A 20346-nucleotide genomic window follows, 5' to 3' on the forward strand; every position below is an offset into this window, starting at 1 on the left:
TGGGATGCGGAAGTGTGAGGGACAACGTTTTTCTTCCGTATTTGTTGGAGCGATGATGGGTAGAGTCTAGAGTTCAGTTTTGGGCATGGTAACTTGATAAACTTGAGTTATCTAGTAAGTGGGCAGATCTACAAGTCTGAAATTTGGGGGAGAGTTTGGAATTTAAGTAACCTTCTTAGTGTTTAACATATAACGCCTTTAGAGTCAAGGGAATATGTGAAGTTATTAAGAGTAGAAATCTAGATACTAGTGAAAAGAAGGTGAGAACCAAGCCCTGCAGCATTAAGAAGAAGGAGAGATAAAAAGGAATCAGCTGAGAAGTCTGAGAAGGAACAGCCTGTAAAGTCGAAAGAAAAACAAGAAGTCTTGGTATACCAGAAGCCAAGTAAGGCACATGGAAGTAATGATCAGTTGTGGTAGATCCTGCCCACAGGACCAGAAAGGTGAGGCCCAAGAATTGACTATTGGATTTGGCAACATGAAGGTCCTTGGTAAGATGGTTGTCCTGGAGTGGGACATGTGGTAAAGGGAATGTGTTTGTTTTAGATGGGAGCTACTACTACATATTTCTAAACTGATGGAATGATCCAGAGGAAAGAGAAATTGATTGTTTAAAAACTAAAAAAATTTCCCATGCTCTACTTCTTCATGATTCTACTTCTGAGGGTGACAGTTCAGGCAGGCAGTGATGTGTGACTAGATGAAGGGGACAGAAGTAGAGCACATCCGTTTGCTCCACTGCATCACACAATGTCCCACAGGATTTGGGACATTATAACCTCCTCTCTCCCCTTTCTCTCTTGAATCTATAACATTCTGACTTTTGACCACCCCCCCACCCTCACCAACTCCCACTGAAATATGCTTGTCAAGATCACCAAGGACCTTCACATTGCCATAGCCAGGAGTCAGTTCTTGGGGCTCCCTTGAGTGTACCGTTCAGCTCACTTAGGATCTCACTTGGTCGGCTGGGTTGAGACTTGCCTATTTGGAGAGCATCTTCATTGCCAATGTCAACTCCCTGTATTGGTCTGAGTGACTCTATTCCAGGCCCATTGTGTCCTTGGCCCAGTCAACTGAACCAAATTAGATGGAATCACAAAGTCAAAGTCTGAGTGCTGAGTCTAGGTAGTGAGGAGATCCTGGTTTTGAGCCCATTTTTGATACAAGAAAAATGCTTCTGAGCATTTTCCTGTCCTCTAAAGAAAGGGGTCAGCAAACTTTTCCTATGAAGTCAGGCAGCTACTCATGTCTGCCTTTGTGGCACAGAACCTCAATAGACAACCCATGAATGCATGAATGCATGTATTCCAATAAGACTTTAAAAAACAGGAAGTAGGCTGAAGTTTGCTGACCTCTGATCTAGTCATTTCAGAAAGGGAAATGAAGCATGGTGTTTCTAAGAGTGACTCATTCTGGCTCTTCCTGGGTACTTCCCTATCAAGTTTTCTTGACCACTTGTTTAATAATCCATGCTAAAATTTCTGTTTAGGGTTGATTTCAGATATACCAAGCTGTATTTCCCGGATGCTGGTATAGGAATCCTGTCTTTCCCCCAAGTGCTCATTCGCCACAATTCCAGCACTAAGTGTTGAGTGTCGTTTCCGTGGTCCCGTCTACAGTCCTCCTAATGTCGCCTTCAGGCTTTGTGTTTTGGTAAATACTGAATTTATTTACCACTATTACTGTTAGAAATGAGTAGTATAAAAACAAAAATAATTGCTGTTTGTTGGATGGTTGAAAAAGAGGAGGTTCTGGGTGCTTTCCACAGTTTATCTAATTTACCCCCTTACATTGATGCTATATGCAGTCATTATGACTGTATTTATATAACCTTAGACAGGCATTTGTTCTTTTTTCCTTATCCTAAGTTTTCTCTTAACTATGTGCTTTCTAAATTTTAAGGTCAATCTTATTTAAAACCTACAGAAGAGTGTATCCTTTCATTTTGTCAAGTGTTAAATATATACTGTCTTTTATAGCAAGCCTCAGAATATTCTGGACTTTAGCTTCCCTCATGGTGTTCTTTGAATGTCCACATATGAATTCGGTTAGTTTAAGAAATAAGGCAGGAGACAAAGGAACATTTTCTCTGTAGTATCAATGCAACATAGGAAGTTTAGTATCTTTTTTTTTTTAATCAAAGTAATTCAGATTTGGCAAATAAGTTATCTAAGTTGTTTTCATAGCTCCTCTCTGTAAACAACTTCTTATGATGTAGTAAACCTGGTATAACAAGGCACAGTATTCTGTGTAGGGGATGGAGATGGCCTTGCACATCACTGATTTTGCAGATTAGCAAGAGGTAGAGAATTACAGAAACATTTGTAAGCAAGTGTGATGGACATTTTATCTAAATGCACGGAAGTGCAGGGTACTGTGATAGCATGTAACACGAGTACCTGACTTTGTAAAGAGGGCTTATTTTCTGAAATGACATTTAAATTAAGATTGGAGGGTTTGTATTACTTAGGAAGGAGAGGGGATGTCTTAGTGGGCTGCCGTGACAGAACACCATGGAGTGAATGTCTTAAACACTACAGTTTGTTTCTGGAGGCTGGAAGGGAAAGATCAAACTGCCATCAGGGGTTAGTTTCTGGTAACAGATCCCCATAGAGGTCTACCTCGCTGTGTCCCCACAGAGCCTTCTGTGTTGGGGGGGGGGGAGTGTGTTGGGGATCGAGTAAAGAACTCATATTCTAATGTCTCTTTCACTTCTTAGAAGGACAACAGCCTTGTTGAATTAGGGCCTCACCCTTTTGACCTTGTTTGACTTTAATGACCTCCTTAAAAGCTTTAGTTCCAAAAGTAGTCACATTGGGGGTTGGGGCTTAAAATTGGGGGTAGGCACATTTCAGTCCATAACCGGGAGAAGGAGAGTGGTCCAGGGGGAGTAGTTCAGGAAGACATTGTAGAGGCAGGAAAGTGAGGGGGTTTGAGCATGAGGTACGTAGAGTGTGAGGGCCATGCTGAAGGCTGAGATAGAAGCAAGAGATGTCTCAGCTTGAACTCTTTCCAGAGTAAGAAATCTTGGGTACTTCTTGTTTTAAACTTTGATATCACAAAGAGAGCTCTGGGTTAAGAGTAGAAGATCTAGAGCTTAATAATTGAGACCTTGGGCAAATTGTTTGGAGCCTCAGTTTCTTCAACATAAAAATAGAAATTAAAACCCTTAACTTCCTGGCTTCTTGGATTAGATGAGGCAATAACTGAAATGTCTTAGAAACCAAAAACTATACAATTATTGAGGATTTTTTAATCATTCACCAAGCCAACTAATTTTTCCTACAAAAACTACACGAATTTATTATCCCTCTGTTTTGTAACTCACACACTGAAGGCCTTGCCTGGACCCGTGGTCCTCTCCATATCTCTTCTCCTGCCCCTCAGCCCAGTATTCTTCACTGTTTCCTCCTCTAAAACAAATTAGGCTCTTTTTAGAATTAAAAAAAAAAAAAAAGCCATGCCACTGTTTTTGAAAAATGTTCTTGTTATTCCCAATTATCTTATTTTTTTCTGTCCTGTGTTTGTCTTAAACAGACAAATGCTTAAACAGAATTATTCTCAAGCCTCCACACGCTGCTGTGCTTCTCAGCCCCTGGGACACTTTCTGCCATCATTCACATAACCTCTGAAATTCTGCCTTTTTATGTACTAATTTTCTGACTGACTCAGAAGTGGTGATTTTCCCTGGAATTCGTCACTTTATTTTCCATCACACCCAAGGGTCTTGTTATTTTGTGCAGAATATATATGTACTTAATACTTTTGTATATGTGTTTGTGAGGTATAATAAAAAGATGAGTATTTTTTCATACACATCAGAATTTCAACTTAAGTCAATGTGGTCCCTTGAGAAGTGACATACTTTGCATCCATGAGATTTTATATTCCTCATTTCCCATGGCTTTTATTATTTTTTTTTAAAGCCCTCAATTCCTTATATATTGAAATAATCTGGAAATTAGAAAAAAGAATAAAAAATGTTCATAAGGAAATGAGACTTATTGAAACAGTTTCACAGCTTATCAGATGTTCTTATTTTCTCTTTACTTATGTGGCTTTTGCTTTATTCAAACGGAAGCCTGACTGGGTCATTATAGAAGTATGTTTCTTAGCATTTAATGAATATTATAGAAGAAATTGCTCTTAATTATAGCAGTAGCACAGAATTTAAATTGCTTTCCAGGATAGAAGGGAGAATTAAGACAAAACAGATAATGGTTCCTGAGGCTAGAAACAGATAGTCCCCAAGCTCCCTTCCTAATGCAGTTACCTACCTATTTTCAGTCTTGAAGCAGTGTGGGCATTTGCAGTAAAGTCACAGAGTTCTTTTCATGAGAAGACAATCAATATAAGTAATCACTTAAGGATGAAGGTGACCAAGCTGTGATCGACACTAGTACCTGAAGTACTTGTGGAAAACAAAACAAAACAAACAAACAAACAAAAAACATGAGTTGGCTTTGCTTAAATTTCAGAAAATAAAATGTTAGTACACATAAACACATTATCTCTCAGCATTGAAAACTTCTCATCTATAATTTACTGCTTGCTAATAATAAAAGTGTTACTTGAAGGTTTATTGATTTTTTTTTCCCCCCAGAAAGAGATTTCATGCCTAAGATTATTCCATTTTTCCATCTGTGCTCTCTATACCACCACCTAGTGGAGAAAATGCAAGTTTACTGTCAATTAAAGTCAGGAAGAAAATGAGTAAGATGAAATTTATCCCACATTTCCATGATGATGAGGTATTGCTTCTAGTGTAACGCAGGTTGTGAAAAATACATGAATTAAGAGTGACAAAAGTTCAGACATTTGTGTGGTTTCTAATAAAATGCTTATCAGTTTGTCCACAAATAAACTATTTTATTCAGAAACTGAGAGGATAGATAAAGTACTGAGGTTTTGTGCTGCAGATTGGATTTCTAAGTTGTGTTGGGAAGTTTCTCATTATTACTCAATAGGAGGGTCCAAAACCTTTTCTTTTTAAGTATTAAGCTTCAAAGCTCCTCTGATATGAATGTATCATTGTATTTACTTAACTGATAGGCACATAAAAGTGTGGAGATAAGTTAGTCAATTTTTATCAAAGCTGGGAAGAAAGACAGGTATGTATTATTATTCTGAAGTTTTTTGGGGCAAATGAAGCTTTGAGGCTCTTCCCTCTTTACTGGTAGGGGAGTCCTGTTCAGTCCCAACTAAGAACAAATCCAAACAAGTGAAAAAACAAAACCCATTGTTGCTTGCTGACTCTGGCCATCCAAGCCTTTCTCGGTCTCTTGTTCACATGGAATACAAATGGAATCATCTTCCCACTTTCTGAGAATTACATGCCTTTCAGAGGACATCAGTGTGCACATATACAAATGCATTTTTTATGCCTATGAATATTTTACTTACCCGAGTTTTGATGATCTGGGCATAAAGTAGGGCATAAAGCCCCTAGGTAGTGGAAGGGAGGCAGAATAAAATTCAGAAAAAAAAAAAACAAAAACCAAAAACCAAAAAAAAACCCGGGAACCACTTTAGTCCGTTCATCAGGCAAACAAAACGGTCATACACGGTCAGCTGGAGTTGAGTCCCTTCTTAATTCTTACCATGACAGACTCTTAACCACCATGTAGGTGTAGGCAGACACTACGCTGCTGAAGACTGGACGTAGCATTTTTTCATCCTGAGACTGTCAGTGTAATAGTCCTGTGCTCGTTTTCTTATTCCCAAGGATCTTGAATCACATAGAATAGAGCAGTGGTCTCTTTTGCCTTTATAATACATAACCTCAAAGCTTTCAGTCTTTCTGTTTTCCTCCTTAGGAAACAACTCAATAATTACTTATAACTGTTTTGTGCTGGAGACAACATAGTTTTGTGTGGTTGGCTTATGCTTTCCCAGTGTTTGTGGGGAAAGACCATGTTCTATCTTTGTCATTCATGACTCAAGTTCCTCAGTCCTTCATCCTCTGGCTTTTTGGGGAATCTCCATCTCATCTGGTATCTTCGCCTTCTGTGAAGCTCCCCTCTTGCCGTCTCCTGTCTGTGACCATGGGGTATAGTAATGGCACACTCACCTATACCCACCACCTGTCCCCCACACCCACCCCGGCATGTCTTGAAGCGGTTAGTAATCTGTGAACACAGAAGGGGAAGTTAGAAAAGCAAATATTGCATTTCCTCTCTGGAGACGAAAATCATGTTTGGGTTCTTCCCTTTTTCAATTCCTAGTCAATGCAAGGTGTTATAAAACTGGTTGTCAAAAACATATTTCTCCTCTCAAGGCCCTCCTCACAAAAAGTTGTGATAAATTTCTTTTTCCCCTAAAACTGTAACTCAGAAGGCAAAGCAAAATGGATCCTTCCTCAGCACTCTGGCTTTTGTGTTTCGTTCTTAAAAGATTATCTGGCTTTGTGTAACTCAACTTGAGAAGTAACAGCCCCCGTACTTAGCCCCTCTGGGAGAGAGTTACAGATCTGTTCTAGACTTTAAGACGGGTATCTCCATTTACATTAACAGTTGTGTGTACTTTTACTCCATCACAGCCTTCTCTTGGAGTCAAGAAGCCTACCAAAGCCCTGATCTTTGTAATCTTGAGCCCAGTGGGGCCTTATTTTTCAAGTGGAACCTTTAAGCCAGTGTCCCTTTGGGCCAATCCGAAGTACGTGAGAGCCTGGAAAGGTGGGACTGGGGACTGCAAGATGGGAGGGTAAGTGAATCTGTTTCTGATGAAAGTTAAGAGTCCCTCACAACCCTTCAGTTATCACCATCTCAAATCAGCCCAAGTACATATGTTAATATTCAAATTGAAATGCCCTTTTTCTGTTTTGTGTTTATTCTTCAGTGTTAAATTGTGCTAGTTCAGGGACGCCTGGGTGGCTCGGTTGGTTAAGATCTGCCTTCGCCTCGGGTCATGATCCCAGGGTCCTGGGATCGAGCCCCATGTCTGGTTCCCCACTCAGCAGAAAGTCAGCTTCTCCCTCTTCCTCTGCTGTTCTCCATGCTTGTGCTCTCTCTCTCTCAAATAAAATCTTTTATAAAAAAATTGCGCTCATTCAAAGGATAACCTGTGACGCTTTATAAGGGAGAACCACCGAGTGTTACACAGGAGCAAGAACTAAGACAAGTAAAGTGGGAATAGCACGAATGCTTTGAATTCACTGCCCCTGGAGGCTGGTGCTCTGGCTGCCGGCGGACAGGTGGCCTGAGAGAGCGTCTGCTGCTGGGGCCGAGGCTCTCCGCCGGCTCCAAGGAGTCCTGTCTGGGGAAGGTGCCCGCTTCACTCAAGTGCTGTCTTCATTGCCACAGATTGTAGCTGTACCTGCTGCCAGCTGGCTGAGGGACAGCCCTGCTTTGGCTCTGTCAGGCCAGTCTCATTGGCCATATGTAGCTGGCTGGAAATAAAAGAGCATTTGAAAAGTGTTAGACAATTTCAGGGGTGGACTTGGCCGTGAGCAGAGAATGCCCCTCTGGGTGAGCCTGAATAGCCAGATTCACCCCGGGGGGCTCTTCCTTTTGTGTACACTGAGACAGCAGTAGGCCTGGGAGGTGACGCCGTGGCGACTTCCGGGCTTAGGGAAAACACGCAGACTCAGGGAGGCCTGGGAGTGTCTGGCGATGTATGGCTAGGATGTGAGAGAGATGTTGACAGCTGGGTTTGAACCCTCTGTTGTCCCTCTGTTTTTTGTGTTTTGTTTTTGTTTTTGTTTTTGTTTCTGCCAAAAAGAAAAAAAAAAAGGTTAGAAAATTTGGGGTCCTGTCCTCCCTGCATTTTTAGCAGCTGCATTCTCTCAGTAGCCAGAGAAATCCTAACGAAGTCCGTTAAACCAAGAAGTCCCTTTCTTTTCCTTTTAGCGTGGAGCACTCCTTCCTGATGGTGGGCTATGCTAGTCAGGTTGAAACAACTTCTTTGGGGTGTTTTCTTGATGTCTTTTTCACCTGTTCAGACTTCTTCACACAGCATAGGCACCCCTGACACCACACGTATCACTTTGTGAGAACCTCCCCTAGAATTTACCTTACAGTCAATCCATCTTTGATGAAGAGGTCCTAATAAGCTCCTTTTTCCTCTTTGGATTTAGCTTTCTAGCTCCCCCTACCTGCCCAGGGTAAAGGTAACATGGGGGTGTTGAGAATTGCAGGGAAATTTAGTTTTAGTGTTGGGGACAGTTTGTAACTTTTTATGAAGATGATATAATGCAGTATGAACAGAATCCATGATCACTAGAGGCCAATTAAAAACTGTCCTTTTCTCTGTGCAGCACGAAGAGTGAACCCTACTGTTACTATGGGCTTCAGTTAATATTAGCGAATCAGTGTTGGCTCATCAGTCCTGACAAGTGTATACGAATGTGAGAGGTTAACAAGGGAAACTGAAGTGGGAGAGAAGACATGGGGGAACTCTTTTTGCTCACTTTCGCTGTAAACCTAAAACTGCTATAAAAAAATAAACTCTCTTATAAAAAAAAATTAGTACTTGGACTCATTAGGCTCAGGTGGGCCATGATCAGTGGAAGTTGGCATGAAACCTCTTAGAGAAGAGAATATTGGGTCTTATAAATAAAGCAGGAATGACAAGCGGGAAGGCAATAACCCAAAGGGGGGTCTTTTAACCGAAGACGTGCAAGGGGAACATAGGATTCTTCATTTAGTATCAACCTATTTAGTTGGCAAAGACATTTGGCAGCCCCCTTAGATTTTATTATTGCTTCTTTTCTAAACCAATTAATTCAACAATTACCTTCCAAGTTTTTTAGCACCTCTGTAGTCAGTTGACATTTATTAAATAGCTATTGATTTTCCTCAGCTCAAGAAAATTTCTGCCTTCCCAGTTAACCTAAGGAAGAAAGAGAAGGATTTTTTATTTTTTTTTAAAGATTTTATTTATTTATCTGACAGAGAGAGAGACAGTAAGAGAGGGAACACAAGCAGGGGGAGTAGGAGAGGGAGAAGCAGGCTTCCCACCAAGCAGGGAGTCCAATGGTGGGACTCGATCCCAGGACCCTGGGATCTTGACCCGAGCCGAAGGCAGACACTTAACAATTGAGCGACCCAGGTGCCCTGGATTTTCTTTTTATTCTAAGATTACTCCACTTCTTTGAAGCCATCAGAGATAATGTTATTCCTTTATATCTAAATATGCATAAGTGAGAGAAGTAATACAATGTCACGCAGCTGAAGGAAAGTTCTAGCACCATGGTTCTCAACTATGGTTACAGATTAAAATCAGCTTTAACTACTCCTCTGGGTTCCATGGCTAGAACCTAAGTAAGCATCGGAATTTTTTTTTAAATTTTATTTAAATTCGAGTTAGTTAACATATAGTGTATTACTGGTTTCAGGGGTAGATTTCGGTGATTCATCAGTTGCATATAACACCCTGTGCTCCTTTTGTCAAGTGCCCCCCTTAACATCCATCACCCAGTTACCACATATCCCCCCACACCTCCCCCCAGCAACCCTCAGTTTGTTCTCTATAGTTAAGACTCTCTTAGGCTTCATCTTCCTCTCTAAAATCTTATTTTATTTTCCTTCCCTTCCCCTATGTTCATCAGCTTTGTTTCTTAAATTCCACATAAGACTGAAATCCTACGGTATTAGTCTTTCTCTGACTGACTTATTTCACTTAGCATAATACTTCTAGCTCCACCCACGTCATTGTAAATAGCAAGATTTTGTTCCTTTTGATGGCTGTGTAATATTCCTGTGTCTGTCTCTCTGTGTGTGTGCGCGCGCGCGGGCACCACATCTTCTTTATCCTCAATCAGTGGATATCTAGGCTCTTTCCATAATTTGGCTATTGTGGATATTGCTGCTGTCAATACTTGTGTGCATGTGCCCCTTCAAATCACTATTTTTGTATTCTTTGGATAAATACCTAATAGTGTAATTGCTGGATTATAGGGTAGTTCTATGAGCATCAGAGTTTTTTAATGTGAAAACAAAGTTTAGAAACACTGAGTTAGAGGAAGGTCTTTCACCATTGGAACATCTTTATTCCCGATTTCTTAGTTTCCTTCTTAATATGGAAAGAATTGGCCCTGCCCCCACTCTATCTTAATTAATTAATTAGCAAATTAATTAATTTTTACTTTAATTTTACCCACCCAGATGCCCCGAAGAGTTATTTTTTTTTTAAGGATTTATTTATTTGTTTGTTTATTTGAGAGCGAGGAAGAGAGCATGGGGTGGGGTGAGGAGGTAGATAGTCAGACGGAGAAGCAGACTCCCTGCTGAGATCTGGGCCTCCAGGATCATAACCGGAGCCAAAGGCAGTCACTTAGCCAACGGAACCACCCAGGTGCCCTAGAAGAGATATTTTTTTGAAAAACTTGATTTTATTACGCTATAAGAGGCTCACATGAGCTGTTTCTGAGCTTTTATTGTTATTGCTTCATTTTTTCCAAATAGCCCATGCAGTGTATAAAGTATTCATATTTGCCAGATGAATCCATTAAGGCAAAAATATGAACTGACTCACTTAAGTGCACACATAGCCAAATAGTAGAAGTTCAAGAGCTGTACTAAAGTCCACTGGCCCCAATCCCATGCTCTTTCTATTGGACTCCTGCTGAAGTTTCATTTATCCTACATTATTGAAAAGTATTCATAATTTTAACTCCACTGTTGCTTATTTACCATTAATTCTGAATCTGGGTGGTCCAGCTTTTTATAGTTATCAAACAAAACCTATATAAAGCATTATATACTCTCTAGATTGGCTGCTAATTTTCATTTTATTATCTGCATTTTGAAAGTTTTTTTTTTTTTTTTTAAGATTTATTTGTTTTGGGGCGCCTGGGTGGCTCCGTGGGTTAAAGCCTCTGCCTTCAGCTCGGGTCATGATCCCAGGGTCCTGGGATCAAGCCCCGCATCGGGCTCTCTGCTCGGCAGGGAGTCTGCTTCCCTTTCTCTCTGCCTGCCTCTCTGCCTTCTTGTGATCTCTGTCTGTCAAACAAATAAAATCTTAAAAAAAAAAAGATTTATTTATTTTTGCAAGACAGAGAATGAGCACGAACAGTGGGAGAAGTGAAGGGGGAGAGAATCCCAAGCAGACTCTGCACTGGGTTTGGAGCCCCATGTGGGGCTCGATCCCGTGATCCTGAGATTACGAGATAATGACCTGTGCCAAAATGAAGTCAGATGCTCAACTGACTGGGCCAACTAGGTGCCCCATTTTGAAATTCTTTTAATGAATCTTACATGACTTTGATGTGAATGACCCATGTAGCCATATAATGTAAGGCCTATTTCCCATAGGTTTTCTATAATGTTTTAGTTATTTGTCAATATTCTTGGAGTTGCAAATCAGAAAACCAACTCAAAGGGTGCCTGGCTCGCTCAGTCAGTGAAACCTGTGACTCTTGATCTTGGGCTTGTGGGTTCAGGCCTCACAGAGGGTGTAGAGATTACTTAAAAAGAAAAAAGAAAAAAAAAGAAACAGACTCAAACCATCTTAAGCAGGAAATTAATTGAGGGGCTCATGTACGTAGGATGGCAGCGGTGGACCCACTAGGGGCTCAGATCATTGTTGCCAAGTCTCTTTTGCCCTTGTGTATGTCCTGCTCACCCGCTATCCTTCTACCCAGTCTGTTTCTCTCTCTCTTGCCCTTCCTTCTGGTTCTTTCCTCCCTCCATCTCTTGTGGGAGCTTCTGCCTGTACGTTAGCCTTGGGCTCTCCTTTTTCAGATGCCTTCTCCTGTGAAGGGTAGTTATCGTGAACACAATAGATGCCAAGCTTATGTCAGAGCAAACAGGCTGCCATTACCCCCAAAGGGTAAAATAACAGCTTTCAGTTTCCCTACATTAAAATGAATGAGTGAATCACTCAAAAAAGGGCTTATATGAGCAGCTACATGCCCACCCTTTAATTCAGTTGTGTAGGGCAAGGTATAATGACTTCCAGTCAACCCAAGCAGAATGATTTGGCTCCAAAGGAGGGCCCAAAGAGAATATAGTGGGATGAAAATGGCAGACAGCCACAGTGAATGGGGCTCTAGTGCTTAACTGATACTTTCAATTAGATATTTTGATCTCGACCAAATGTAAAAGAGGCACTTTAAAAGGCCTAGGTGGATATTTTGTGGACGCTGACGTTAATGCTTTGTAGTAGTTACTGTAGTATTTTGTTTCCACGTGCTTGGGGTGGGGGACGTCATAATCCAAGGGTAGGTTTAGGTTTCCTTTCCAAGCCCTCGACTACCATGTGGTAGTTCTTCTCAAACTTGTTTGCTAATATCCTGTGAAAACCGAGGAAAGTGAATTACACAACCAGGGGCTTAGGGAGGCAAGCAAACATCATAGTTATTTGAGGACTCTTACGTATTATCTAAAACATTCATCCACATGTTGTAATAAACTCCATAACTTTCTCATTCAAGTTTGATGAAAGATAACAAATTTAATAAAATATTGTTAAACTAAACTGTTATTCTAGGAAGATGTGTTATCTTTCTTTGATTTTGAATAATCTAGGATAAATAGTGCAGGTTGAACAAAATGGGCTTTTGGAATACGTTTGGTTAAAATCAGGATTTTTAACATTTTGTCCCACCCTTTGGAGAATATAGACATTGGGCGTTCGCTGTCTCTTGGATATTATCGAAAGGTCTCTGTTAAGAGAGCACAATTTGGTGCTTTGCTACTTCATGTAATTTGATACACGTTTGGCTAACGTACAGTACTGGTGTGAGGTTTCCATGAAATAACCCACAGATAATTTCTTGGAAGTTGAAGAAATACCTAAGAACTTTTAACTGTTACCATTAACTTGGCTATCTACCTTTGTCCTCAATATCTCTACTTTTCAATTTAGGATGCCACAATTTTGCTCTGTTCTTTCTCTGTCGCTCATGTGAGTGCAGTTAAATCATTTAGTCTGTCGAATGAGTTTCCTTTAATGTTATGCAGTTAACTAGAGAATATACACGCACACACATATAAAAGGCATGGTGCACTGACTTCATCTGTATACAAATTAAAGACCTGAGGATTTTAGTAGGGAAGATTGCATAAGAAGGGTGGTATATTCACAGTCAATATGTTTTCTCTTTCTGAAAAGGAATTACGGCTCATCCCTTTTTGCCCAATGTGAAGCCGCGGATCACGGCTGTCAGCAGGTTCTGTGGCTCTACGGAGAAGATAATCAGATAACTGAAGTTGGAACTATGAATCTTTTTCTTTACTGGATAAATGAAGATGGAGGTAATTCACTCCGATTTCAGCTCTTTGCAATTTGTCAATCATTTTAAATGAGGCAAGAGAAAAAGGAACGAGGACCTTAGAATAAGGAATAAGTAGCATGAGCCCAAAGGCTAAGAACTACTGTGCTTTTGTTGTTCAAGTAGAAATGAGTGTAAATTCACAGAACTGAGAAGTTTTGTTTGGGGGTTTGGGCTCTAGAGATGTCAACTTAAGGAACTTAAGGAATTTAATCTCCGTGCTTTGAAGATGTATTGCCTTATTCCCTCTGCTGTCTTCTTACCCATTTTTCTATCCAAAATCCCTTGCGTTTGGAGATCAGTCTCAGGTCAATTCAATGGCCATTCATCATGTGCTATAAGCTGGAAATGTTGTAGTTATAAGCATAGTCTGCTGATTCTACTGATAGGACATTTAGTGTATTTTCTTGCTAAAAGTCATGTAACAGTTGTTGCCCTTTCTGCATATTTTGATAATATATCAGGTTACTCTGGAGCTCAATTTGATTAAAACACACTATTTTTAAGGGCACATTGGTCCATTTTGGGAATTGTACTTAGATCCTAGTTCATTCAAGACTGTTAATATGTGTCTACTATAAAAATCTGTATTTCTTCATTGCCTTAAATATCCTGAATGCTCAGTGTCTTTCTTTTCTATTTTTTCAGTTAGTTGGCAGAGACCATAGGGGTTTAGCAAAATGTTGACAATGTCTGTGGTATTGGATGAAATGACCAATAATGGGGGACAGTACATATATATGCATTTATTTCCATTAGAATTTTAATAGTCATAGAAGTTTAAAAACATCTTTTTAGGTTTATTTAAGTTCTTAGGCTGTTCTTTTCACAGTACTGAGTATAGAGACTAGAGATATAAGTTTCCAAATACTTGTAAAGTCTGAGTATTCATTTCAATTAAAATTTTTAGTGAACTTTTTCTTTTAAAGTAGCTACAGTAACTTCTATTGCTCTTTTGGTTTTTGGCTACTTATAGAGGAAAATGGTGATTCAGATGTGGCTGACTTCAGAGCTATGCACTAATTTGAGCATTAGTTGCAGAGACTAATAAGATGAGCCTTATATTCCAGTCAGTTGTAGAATAAACAGGTGTGGTGAGTACACCTTGTCCTTGGGTTGGCCATCGGTAATCCTTGACATTTGAAAAGCCAGATGCAGATCATGCTGATTCTTCCATTTCTATTCTTTGTACTTGGCACTGTTTAGAAACAAAATTTATACTGGAATATTTGTGATTTCTAAATTTGAGTCATTGCAAATGACATATTTCGAAAGCTATGCTTGAAAGATGACAGCCAGTGTTACACTCTGTATTTAGGAGAAAATATATTGATTCAACTCCTTTCTACCTGCCCACTCCCACCTCCAAACCTCCTTCCCCCAAAAAAAACCACACAACCCTTAAAAAAAAAAACAACATCATACAGAAGTGGTAACATCATTATTTATGGATGGGAGATGTCAGGATTTAAGTACAGTCTGAATCAGAGCTACACGATTTAAAACAGAAACACTAGAAACTTGTCCTGGTGAAAAATTACCCGTTATCCAAACAACAATCATGAACCATTTCCACCATGGCTTTTAAAGGTCAGAATAGACATGAGTGAATTTGTCTTTCGGCTCTTAGAAAATATATCAGATCTTAGAAGTTAACTGTTATGGTTGCCTGAGATGGCTTTAGTTTTAATGCTTTTTCAACTTGTGGGTGTTCACCTAACAGAGCAAATAAAATTTGAAATAAGGAGAAAAAAAGTACAGTAAATGTTTGGACAATACCACGAGAGAAGTCAATAGAATGTCAGGAATGACCTTTGGGCTAAAAACAAAAGACGACACTAAAAGAACTCTATAGTACCTTTGATTTATACCATGTAACTTTTGGAAAATTCAAAGAATAATGAGTTGAAAATCAACAAAATAATATTGATTTTCACAAACTTTACCCCTCGGAGGTCTGAGTAGAGTCCTTTCAGTAAAAACCTGCCATCTTTCTATGAGCACACTCACTGCCCCTTTTGGACAAGACGGCTGCCCCAGAAAGGTATACCAAGTAAATAATCTGTCCTCATAGCCCAGTGCTGTGAACTGTAGCTATCCGTGGTACTGGGCCTGTAACTCATGTGGTTTTGATTCTAGTAACAGTGACCCTGCGAACAAGATCACACAGCACTGATTCTCTGCCTCACTGTGTCGCTGAGTAATCTACCAAACATGCTTACTATTCACAGCTGGAACAAACCATTTTACCTTGCCCTCGTCTCTGGAGCTACCCTGAAAATAAGACCCAGTTGTGTGGCTGAGTTTAGAGTTAGTTGGGAGAATGATCATGGCAGTGAATATTGCCACGGTCTGCGTGGGCCCCATGAGCCTTCTTAGACATCAGGCATTTGTAGACTTTGTTTGTGGCGCCCTCCTTCCTCAGATGTGTGCATGGCTTGCTCCCTGCTCTCCAGTCTTTCTCAGTAAGACTTTCCTCAAGCATCTTAATAAATGGCAGGTTCCCTCCCCTATCACTCCTGGCATTTCCCTCTGCCTTCCCTCTTTTCTTTCCTTTTTTTTTTTTTTCCTCCATAGTCTCATGTATATTTAACATAATACTTGTTTGCGTCTACCTATTAGAAAATAAACAGGAATTATGTCCGTTCTGTTCACTTTTATACGCACGGTGCACAGATAAGACAACTGCAGAGGGTAGGCCTTCAATATATTATTTGTTGAATAAATAATCCTTGTGCTGACAGTGTTTGGGCACTACAAACCCTATACAAACTATAATTTAAAAAAAATAATGAATTTTTTATTAGAAATTGACTTTGGGATGTCACAGATGATATCTGCCGTTACTGCTTCTAAATTCTTCATCTCCTACCAATGATTTCTTTGTCAAAAACAAGTTGTATTTGTAGGCTCTGTTTTCCTCATGTTGGGCAATCTGGAGCCAGTTCTGGCTCTTGTAAGCATGTTTGTGGTTGCAGAGGAAAATGAATATTTCTCACCCAAATGTTGTCATGTCATCATCTCTGTCTGGCAACCAGAGAAACAGATGTTCTGTGCCTTGACCTTAGGCTAGTAGTTGCAGTTTTGGGTGTTAAGTATATTTCACAGAACTGCACTTGCCCATCCAAGGCCTCTGTTTTTATTTAACTTTATGTAGTCTTAGAGCTCAGCAAGCTTTAGGAAAGGTCCAGTTCGGAGGCGCTGGAAGTGTGTTTGTCTCTCGGTGTGGGGTCTGCGCGCACACACGCACACACACACATACACACAGATCCCCACATTTATGTGTCCAGCTAGCTAGCTATCGCAACACACAGGTTTATTTTGAGATCAACACTTCTAAACATGACAAAAAGTAGCCCTAAGACCATTGCCAAGAACAAATTTTCTCCTTTCCAGAAAGTGGTTTTCAGCAGATGATTTTTAGAAACAAACTTCCAAAAAATCATACTGCTGTCTCCTAGGAAAAAAGGGTTATTCATTCATTCATTTATTTATTTTTTAATGCGGAAACACTTATTACGTACCACACTGGGCCAGGCACAGCACCAAGTTCGGGGGACACAGGCATGAAGGTAGGGTTTTGGTCTTTCAGACAGCTTCTTTGTTGGGGACGTCTGGGGGAGCCACAGGGGAGTAGGGGAGCCCCGACCACAGGATACTAAAAGAAAAGACAGCGGCCCCAGTGTTGGGACACGTAAGCTCTGATCCTGACTCTCCCCCGGTGTCACCAATCTTGCAACTCATTTATGTTTAGAGAGCCTCTCTCTTTTTCTGGAAAGTAAGGATTGCATGAGGTGATTTCTGAAGTCCTTTTAGCTACTTAAACTGGCTTGGGGGAGCTTACGGAAACCACTGTGATTTCTACAGTTCTTGCTACCTGGCAATCCTTTCAAGCATATGCTGTTTATTGCTCTGCAAGTAAATGATAAGCAGCATATCTGTTACAAGGTTCAACATCTTTATAGAGTGGTGATTTAAGGCTTAAATTCCGCCCCCCCCCCCCCAGATTAGACTCCTGGGTGCCAGATGTGGGGAGGAGAAGGGGAAGTTGAGTACCAGACTTTTCCTGTAAGGAGAGCTTGTGCGGTTGTCGGATCCCACAGACAGATCATCATACCAGCCCCCGTGTTGGTTAGTAATGCATGTGATCCTTCTCACAGTACTACAGTGTCAGCCTTGGCTCTCCATGAATCACACTTGGACTTATGTTTTGATCTTTTGGATTTCTTGCTTTCCTCTCTTTTTCTTTGTTAGCCACATCCATGCTTGAGCCTACCCTGAGGGCATTAACATTTGAGTCACAGAGGTATGAAGTCAGTATCTCTCCCTCTTTGATGTGGATACCGCTCCAGGTTTGAAAATCATTATAGATAGGGATATCTCTAAAGGGCAGTGTAGAAACAGTGACCAGCCTGAAGAGGCAAACGTACTTCCTGTCCTCCACGGGAGTCTCAGATGGTTTGGTAATGATCAGTGTTCCTGTATCCAATCTAATCTAGGTACACGATCCTAATCACTAACCAGCGTTAATCCACGGAGGTAAATTTTGACTTCAGAAGGTTCCTCTTACTGTTTGGAAGTGGAACATCTTCTCAGGTTTTACTAGGCAAGGATACATTGAAGATGATTCGATGAGTGGCTTTATTTCCTTTTTCTTCCTCCTCCTCTTTTTTTTTTTTTTTTTTTTTTTAAATAAAGATTTACCTGGAGTGCGAATTGATTTGGAAAGTTAGGTAATGCAGACTGGTAACATCATCTTCATGTTTATTATCAGCAAAGTTGTGAGAAACAGTTTTTTTTAAGTGGCTGTTAATATAAGGCATGGCTAATGTCGTTCAAGTTTGAAAATATTCCAATTTCTAATTGACAGAAGAAGAACTGGCAACTCCTCCACTAGATGGCATCATTCTTCCAGGAGTGACGAGGCAGAGCATTCTGGACCTGGCACGCAAGTGGGTGGGTGCCTTTGACAGGAACAACTTTATAAGCATGAAACAAAAATCAATCGAAATAAGCCCAGCTTCGTGTCGAAATAATATTCTGTCGTTCCATCCAGTGTTATCTAATCTTTAAATCTGAACTTGAGCCGAAATAACTCTTCCAGATGGACTGTCTTGGCAACACCGCTAAATAAGTATTGTCTGTAGGAAGGGCGGAGAGAAAGCAGTTTGGCGAGTTATCCTAGTGAGGAAGTCTTCTAGTACTAATCTCACACTCTTTGCCAGGTGTCTCCTACCAGCTCACCTGGTTTATACTCCACGTGCTACCATTTTGCCCATCCTAAACTTCTCACATCTGAGTGTGTTGTTTCTAGTCGGCAGCGATTTCTAGTTCTTCCCTTCCTCTATTTATTCCAATGTAACCATGCTAGTCAGAGAAATTAAAGAATTTTACTGACATATAAATGTTTACTAACATCACATTATTAGTTTGGCTGCCTTTTTTTCCCCTTCCTTCCTGCCCCCTGTCCTCCCCAATTCACATACATGCTTATTTTAAAGTCAAAACACTCAAGCAAATGTAGTTGTTTTCAGTAGAGCTTCTCATCCATGTGACACAGGCAAGCACGTTAAGCCATTTGGTATTGAAATGACATTTATAACATACTCAAGATGAATGTTGGAAGAGTTGGTTATCTGGCAAAGGTTCTTGGATGGAACTTTTGACCCATGTGTTACAGTGGTCTCCAAGGGACATGAAAAGACTTTGAGCGCACTGTGGTCAAACAGTATTAATAGCACAAATGTTTGGGAACGCACGTATTATCTAGGAGAGGACTAGCATAGTTTTTCTGGAAAAAGCTTTGGAAGTAGAGGAAATGTGCTATAAATAATTCTACAAAACTCTGAAGTAGACAAGACCCAACTGCCACATGCCGGCTGGCACATTGGGCATGACATTTGCAAACTGTTGGTGTCATTTCAAGCAGCTTGCCCTGTCCTAAATATGTTTGCAGTTGGAAAGATGTATTTTCGAAGCTCAGTAATTTTTGTTTTATTAAAGAAAAAAAGTCAACCACGTACAGAAGGTTTGATGACAAGCTGCAAGTGGAAATGCTTTCCCACACTAATGATTTGCTAGCTCGAAAAATAGGTCATTATGGAGGAAGTTTTTCCTTGACTCCTCAGCTGTAATTTATTTTAAAAGCTATTTGAAAACAGTGAGACATAAATGCCAAGAGGCATGTGGGGGGTTACCATTACTTGCCAGACAGGGGAAATTGTCCAAAGATAAGTAAGGGTGAGCAGAGTAAAAACAATTCTGTTTATTTACAAGAGATTTTTTTCTTCTTTTCCAGAACACAGAGCTCATCTTGTTTTCAGTTAACTTGGCTGATTTTCTGGAATTTATTTATTTATTTATTTACCTTTGAACAACATAATTGCAATTGCAGACTGAGATAAATTGAAACTTGCAAAAAGCCATATTTCTATTGCAGACATATTTTCCTACCCTTTCAAATCATACTTACAGCATGATACCTTCTTCTTCTAATGTTTTAAATCTTGCCAAGGGCTGTGATTTTCATTTTTATCGTGGATCTGTAAGTTTTTAAAAATACTCTCATCTTATTAAAAAAGAAAGCAACAGAGAATATTTTTTTTAAATAAGATGAGACAGGCTTTGAACTTTAACCATTAACATAAAAGAATGAGAATGAAACAGATTGAAGAATGAGTATTAAACAGATCGTTTAAGCAGATAGCTTAAAAACATCAGGTGTTTTTTTTTTTTTCCATTTCCTATCTTCAAGCAAATAAAAGTTCAAATGGTTCGGCAGAAGCTGATGAGGTTATACCAATAATTCAGTGATGAAATCTGACCTAAGGAGATACTAAAGACAGGAAGAGGATTTCTGCTATAAAGTCAACTGAATCAGTGAATTTAGGAAGAAAGGAAATATACAGTGTAATTTCTTAAAGTCCAAATATACTTTCTATGTTTTAAAATAATGAAATATTTCAGATAGTGAAACTCAGTCTATGTTTTTACTCCATGAAAGACCCAGTAGAGATAGGAGGAATTTTGGAGCCAGTCAGATCGGACCTGAGTTCAAGTTCAGTTTCTGCGCTTAAGTAACTGTGTGGATTTAGGGATGTCATCTAGCCTCTCCTTGAACCTAAGTTTCC

The 20346-nt window shown here is 39.9% G+C and overlaps 1 protein-coding gene across 4 annotated transcripts in view; it reads left to right on the plus strand.

Annotated features, from left to right (window-relative positions):
* Positions 1-20346, plus strand: part of BCAT1 (branched chain amino acid transaminase 1) — a 109442-nt gene that overhangs the window by 70685 nt on the left and 18411 nt on the right. For all 4 annotated transcript variants that reach the window (XM_032347660.1, XM_032347662.1, XM_032347659.1 and 1 more), the window contains 3 exons: positions 6542-6705; positions 13057-13199; positions 18087-18172. In XM_032347660.1, coding sequence (XP_032203551.1) covers positions 6542-6705; positions 13057-13199; positions 18087-18172 — 393 coding nt within the window. The remainder of the gene's footprint in view (positions 1-6541; positions 6706-13056; positions 13200-18086; positions 18173-20346) is intronic.

Source organism: Mustela erminea, chromosome 6 (genome assembly GCF_009829155.1).
Source record: "Mustela erminea isolate mMusErm1 chromosome 6, mMusErm1.Pri, whole genome shotgun sequence".
NCBI classification, from domain to species: Eukaryota; Metazoa; Chordata; class Mammalia; order Carnivora; family Mustelidae; genus Mustela; species Mustela erminea.